At 35.8% G+C, this 7,201-nt stretch overlaps 1 protein-coding gene across 1 annotated transcript; it reads right to left on the reverse strand.

Annotated features, from left to right (window-relative positions):
* LOC130724310 (lysine histidine transporter 2-like) lies at positions 1-2,746 on the reverse strand. Its single transcript, XM_057575513.1, has 7 exons — positions 2,679-2,746; positions 1,558-1,941; positions 778-1,171; positions 524-629; positions 350-441; positions 191-259; positions 1-99 (listed from the first exon to the last, which is right to left on the reverse strand). The coding sequence occupies exons 1-7, from the start codon at positions 2,729-2,731 to the stop codon at positions 1-3; spliced, it is 1,197 nt and encodes a 398-aa protein (XP_057431496.1). The 5' UTR covers positions 2,732-2,746.
* Positions 2,747-7,201: the final 4,455 nt, after the last annotated feature.

Raw genomic sequence — 7,201 nt, forward strand, 5'->3', positions numbered from 1 at the left:
TTATGAAAAGAACTTGTAGTTCGTCGCTGATAGGATGATATTCCTCATGGCACCGATCGGAGATAATGTCATCAACAATACACCAAGAATAATGCAAATCTGAAATTTAATGATGGAGAATAAAATTAGTAGCAACCTTAGTAATGTACTAAAATGAATTTGAGCCTTATCAATATGCCAATTAACGTACCCAATTTATAATCCAAGACAAGCTAAATATCTTGGGTTTTTTTAGTTTAAGCCATATAATACAAGGAAGCTGCAAAAAAGATAAAAATAAGATAGATTAAGCATTCACATTCGCTTGGCAAAAATATTCTATAAAGTAAGACAAAAAGGTTCTGCTTACGAAGTATGATGTTGGGGCAAAGGCAAACCCTCCAAGAAATCCAAGAAGAGAACCAAAGAAAGGGACGCTTATGCCAACAAGCATTGTCAAGCCTGCAAAAAATAGGATTAAAAATTTAACTAAAAACCAATTTATTAAGTTACCAATGTAATTTAAGGAATAATAACCACATACCAACATAAACACTTCGAGTTATTAGTCGAAGTGTAAAGGAAGGTGGAATCTTTACTTTCTTAACCAAGAAGGTTTCGAGCATATCATACATTGGCATTGCAAATATCTGTTTTTCGCATAATATATCAAAATAAAACTAATGAGATCGAATATTAGCTAATCCATATCATAATAAAAAGTAGGCAGCCAATTGTTTTCTTATAAATTGAAGTGACAAAAGCCGAATCTATTTAAAATATGAATTCATAACATACTTGGTAACCTCCAATAACATGAAGAACAACAAAAAGGTTAGCTGCAGCAATGAGCCAAACAGGGCGCTCTAGTGTGATGAGGATGTTATCATCAACCGCATTTCCAAACATGTAGTATCCGATCAGAGCAACAGGGAAGTAGCAGAAGGCAACTCCTATGTAGGCCAAAATAACTCCCCTCCACATGGGTTTCTTGGAAGGAACCTCTGGCGATGAAGGCATCGTTGCTTGAATTTCCAGAACCACATTGTGACCTGCATAAGCAAATGCTACATCTCCCAACGCAGAAAGAAAGTTGAATATTGCATCAGCGGTACTGTGTGATTTAATACTATAGTCTACGTTTGGTTCGATCCCTTTTTTAATAGAAGTACCCCAAGCGATAGTTGAGTACCTGCGGGTTCAAATTAAACAAACAATTACAAGCAGGATCAAAATCATTCAATGAATCATCAAATGGGTCTTGAAAGTGTTGGACGCTAACAAGTACAATTCTAAACTTAGGAAATACCCTGCAGTCACTGATTCTGTAAAATATTAGTCATGTTTGTCCTTGTGGTCAGATAAAAAAGACTAACTTGACCGACATTTTACATAATTTAGGACGGAGCAAGTATTTCCTTCTGTTAGGGACAAACTTAACAACGTCCAACACTTTGAGGAACTAGTTTGACCATAAACTCAAAATATTTTGTCCTCATTTAGTGTCTTCTTTCGTGTCTTATCAATGATGTTTCGTTTAAACAACCGGCTAAAATTTATAATTGTAAAAAAACGTACGTGAGGGACATGGCGGCTGCGCCAAGAGAGACAATGGAAATAGAGTTCAAGTTCGGGCATTGGGAAATAACGAGGTTCACTGAGGCAAAGATGATTATCCAATATGAAGTCTTAATATCTTTGCAATCGGGACAGAGAGAATCATGAACCTTCTTCAGTGACTTTCCTCCAGTGACCATGTACACAATGCACGTGCCAACTTCAACAATAATTTGCTGAGGAACCACGATATACATACCTAACTTCTCCCCAAACGCATACTGCCCTAACTCATGGTACCTGTCGAATCTCTTGCCAGGAACCATTTCGTGCATCTCAACCATTTGCCATAGTGTGTACAACGTGATCACCCATGACAAGGTAAGGATAGTAGTGCCGGGACCCCTATTATTTCAGCCAAAGGAATCACAAGTATTATCAAGCAATGATAATGATAATAATAATGATCAATAATTTACATTTTTTTAATAATGAGAATATACATTATAAGGATATGATAAAAGTGCACGTGATCACTAAATTATTTTTAATCCCAACCACAACTACACATGTTCTTGTGTATATATAAGGATGTGTAAAATATATATATATATATATATATATATAAAATATGAAATTGACATGTAAACGCGACATTGCTCTGTCAAGCTTTCGCCTATTGTGAAAAATTCCAATCATATAAATATTTATGAACAAAAAATGGATATAATGTTTAATTTAATTAAGATTATGATGTAATGTGAGAGGATCTCACTAAAATTTATTTTAATTTCATGCAAATTTTTTATTTTCACATACTGTAAAATTTGATAATATGTACTAATAGTTAATAATAGTTCATAGACTTAAAAAAAAGTTCATAGACTACTACTAAATGTTTTAGTGCAAATATATAGTAATAGTAAATGCTATACTAATCAATCGTACAGTCTTAAATTTTTTTAACCAGACACTTATATATTATTAAAAAATTATATTACATATTAACATGAGTTTATTTTTTATAACCATACACTTTAAACTTTAAAGTTGTTATACAATTACCATTTTAAAAGTGGACCACCAATTAACGATCATATCTGATTGTTAGATGAAAATTGTAATGTGGTGGAGGGTCTTACCAGCCCATATGTGACATGGCATAAGGAAGGCTGAGGACACCAGCTCCAACCATGGCCGTGAGATTATGAAAAGCTGAGTAGTACCATTTTGCTTCCCTAGAACCCGTTATCGGGAGCCAATCATCAATAGCCTTCTGATTGGCATCAACAATGTTATTTTTTTCATTAGCGTGACCCATTTCTTTTAATTCCTCCTCAAAACCTCCTTGCCAATCACTTAAATTTTTTTATGGCAAGGAGTGATAAAAATGCTTTTGTGTCTTTGATTGTGATATATATGAAGAACCTAATCTACCAGAGCATCAGATTTTTTTCTTTTCGAAAATGTTAGAATATAATAAAGAAACAAGTCTGAGAACAACCTTCTCAGAGATAGGCAGTACAAGACAACAAGATACAGAATCAAAAGAAAAGAAATAACAACACGAAATCAACTATTACAACCATTATATAGAGGAGATTGCACAAGTGGAGATATCTATATACAACATATATAGTTGAAACGTAAATATTTTCATTGCTGTAAGAACTGCATTCTAAGAGATTCTCTCCACCACCACCCACATTTTTTGCACCAAACATGAGGTGTTGTTCTTTAATTTCCAACCTTTTTTCTTCGATGGAAAAGTACTAAAATTAATAATCTTGTTAGAATTAACTGAAGAGAGTTGTGTACGACAACAAATTAGCTTGCCAAGTTTAGTTATATTCTAGGTTCATTATTTATAGTTGGTATGCGCATATGTTTGGGGCTCATTATTTATATTTTCCGTATTCATGAATTTCTACTATTTTTTTACCTTTAATTTTGATATAAATTTGGGATGAGGTATCGCCACATATTTATAAATATTTGGTTCAACATTAAGAGTTTTATTGGTTGATATATGTCCTATTTAATGTTCCACATAAATGAGTTAGAGAATATGAAGGAGATGAACAGATCAAGGGAATGCAAGCATTGAATCTGGTTAGAGAATTTGAGATGCAAAAAATGAAGGAGTCTGAAACAATTAAAGAGTATGCTAACAAGCTTCTTAGCATTGCAAACAAGGTGAGATTGTTAGGTGTTGAATTTTCTGATTCAAGAATTGTTTAGAAAATACTGGTGACAGTCCCTGAAAAATTTGAAGCCTCTATTACTTCATTGGAAAATACTAAGGATTTGTTAAAGATCACCTTGGTAGAACTTGTAAGTGCAATGCATGTCCAAGAGCAAAGGAGAAAAATGAGGGATGAGATTTCTGTGGAAGGAGCATTGCAAGCCAAATTGTAAATCAACCAAGAAGAAAAGTACAAAAAGAAGAATTACAAGAAGAATTTCAACAGTCAAGAAGCAGCTGCCAACACCAGGAAAAGCAATGAAAAAAGGAACAAAGAGTTTCCACCTTACAAGCATTATGGCAAAATGGGTCATCCTCCTTTCAAATGTTGGAGAAGACCCGATGTCATGTGTGAAAAGTGCAACAAGTTAGGACATCATGTGAGAATTTGCAAAAAGCAATTTTCAGCAGAAGAATGAAGCTCAAGTTGCTGGTCAGCAAGAGGAAGAGCAATTTTTTGTAGCAACATGTGTTACAAGCAGTAGCTCAACTGAATGTTGGTTAGTGGACAGTGGTTGTACCAATCACATGACTCACAATCAAGAGCTTTTCAGAGAGTTGAACCGATCAAAAGTTTCAAAAGCCAGAATCGGTAATGGTGTTCTCCTTGCTGTTGAAGGAAAGGGAACCGTAGCCATTGAAAGTTGCAAAGGTACAAAATTAATTCATGATGTTTTGTATGTGCCTGAGATTGATCAGAACTTGATAAGTGTGGGACAGTTACTTGAGAATGGATTCAAAGTCATTTTTGAGAATAAGTCTTGTCTGATCAAAGATGTCAATGACAAGGAATTATTCAACATCAAAATGAGAAACAAAAGCTTCTTGTTTGATCCCATGGAGGAGGAGCAAGCATCATATCCAGCCACTGAAAACATCACAAAGGTTTGGCACGAAAGGTTGGGTCATTTTCATCATGCAGCTATGCTGAATATGCAAAGAAAAGAGTTGGTTCGTGGCCTACCTCACTTAGATTCTGAATTACCAAGTTGTGAAGCATGTCAATTTGGAAAGTTAACCAGGTTACCATTCAAATAGTCAAATTGGAGAGCAACAGAAAAGCTGCAATTGATCCACACAGATTTGGCTGGACCTCAAAGGACAGCTTCACTCAAAAAGAGTAAATATTACATCATCTTCATAGATGATTTTTCCAGGATGTGCTGGATTTACTTTCTTCAGTCTAAGTCAGAAGTTGCTGGTGTATTTTGAAAAGTTGTGGATTAAAAAGCAAAGTGGCTGCATGATTCAAGCTATGAGGTTTGATAATGGCAAGGAGTACACTTCAGCACAATCATGGAGAATGAGAAATGGAGCTGGAATAATTCAGAAAAGATGCCAGTAGCTGACCCTTTGCAGAATCAAGATGGTTTAGTTGATCATGCACCTGTAAGAGGCACTAGATTGCTCTCTGATATTTACCAAAGATGCAAGGTTGCAGTCTTTGAACTGCAGGGTATTGGGATGCAAAAGAAGATCACAAATGGAGGGCTACAATGCAGGAGGAGCTGACCATGATTGAAAAAAATCAGACTTGGGAACTTGTTGAAAGGCCTGAACACATAAAAGTCATCGGTTTGAAGTGGGTGTTTAGAACAAATCTGAATGTTGATGGCTCAATAAACAAGCATAAAGCCAGGTTAGAAGTAAAGGGGTAGGCTCAAATTTTTGGAGTAGATTACTTTGATAGTTTGCTCCAGTTGCAAGGCAGCATACTATTAGGATGTTGCTGGCAATTGCAGCCCACAATAAATGGAAAATCTTCCAACTTGATGTCAAGTCAGCATTCCTAAATGGGTTTCTAGATGTAGAAATCTATGGTGAGCAACCTGAAGGCTTTTTTGTGAAAGGACTTTATTTATTAAAGAAGGCTTTGTATACTTCAGCACGCCCAAGTCTTTGATCTTAAAAGCTGAGTCCAGGACTTGCTTAATTTCCTGAAATTCTGCCATTGAATTGCCTGCTAGAATTATGTCATCTACATAGATCATTAATGCTATGAAACTTTGATCATTACTCTTACAAAACAATGAGTGATATGATTGTGCCTGCTTGTAGCCACATGATACTAATAAACTTGTCAATTTTGCATACCATTGGCGACTAGCCTGCTTAAGTCCATATAGAGATTTATGCAGCTTGCAAACTAGTCCTGAAGCAGCAGAAACTCCTTCTGGAATCTTCATGTACACATCTTCATTAAAATCACCATGTAAAAAGGCATTATTGACATCTAATTGGTGAAGGAACGAATTATGAGCAGAGGCAAGTGCTAACCATTCTAACTGTGGTTAACTTTGTTACTGGGGAGAAAGTATCAAAGTAATCAAGACGTTCCACTTGACTGTATCCTTTAGCTACTAACATTGTCTTGTATCTCTCTACACTTCCATCTACCTTCCTTTTTATCCTATACACCCACTTATTACCAATAGGAATGATGCCAGACGGTGCAGGAACTAAACTCCAAGTACCATTTTCCTCAAGTGCTGTGAGTTCTAAATTCATTGCTTTTCTCCTACATTCATGTTGTTGAGCCTCAGCATAAGTGGTTGGCTCAGTTGTAGCATTTAGTGACAACACATACTTATTGTGTGTAGAAGATAAATGAGAGAAACTCAAAAAATCAGAAATATGATGTTTAATACCTGAAAGATGAGGTTGACTTGCGCAAGTAGAAGAACTGCAAACATAGTCTTTGAGATGATGTGGCTGATGTCTAGTTCTTGATGGTCTTCTGACTGATTCTGTATCTGGATGCTGAATACTGAGGGGCTGAGCTAGTGAAAGTGAACTCTCCTTTATTGAATTTGAGACTTCGGATGAACTCTCCTTTACTGAATCTGAAATCTTAGAAGAAATTGGCTCTGCTGATGTATCTAGAGTAACTTGCTATCCCTGGGATCCTTCTATAAACTCCCAGGATAATGCCCCTCCACTCTTATATGGCAGCATGTGATCATAGAAAATAACATTTATGGATACACTTAAAGAGCGAGTATGTATGTCTAAAACAAGACACCCTTTCATTCCTGCCTTGTATCCTAAGAAAACACTTTTTCTTGCTCTAGGATCAAACTTGTGCCTATTTTGTTGCAGAGTTGAAGCATAGCAGAATGAGCCAAAAACTTTCAAAGTACTCATATCAGGTTGTTTATGATATAAGACTTATTAGGGAGATTTGTTTTGAAGGGCCAATGTAGGCACTCTATTGATAAGGTAAACTACATGTTGTACTGCATACCCCCAGTATTGCTTTGGTGAGTTTGACTGAAATAGCAATGCTCTTCCTATGTTTAATATATCCTGATGTTTCCTCTCTACTCGTCCATTTTGTTGTGGGCATTATACACATGCGGTCTCATGGATAATCCCTTTAGAGGCATAGAAACTATGAAGTAAGAATTCTGGCCCATTATC

The sequence above is a fragment of the Lotus japonicus genome, chromosome 6 (genome assembly GCF_012489685.1).
Source record: "Lotus japonicus ecotype B-129 chromosome 6, LjGifu_v1.2".
NCBI classification, from domain to species: domain Eukaryota; kingdom Viridiplantae; phylum Streptophyta; class Magnoliopsida; order Fabales; family Fabaceae; genus Lotus; species Lotus japonicus.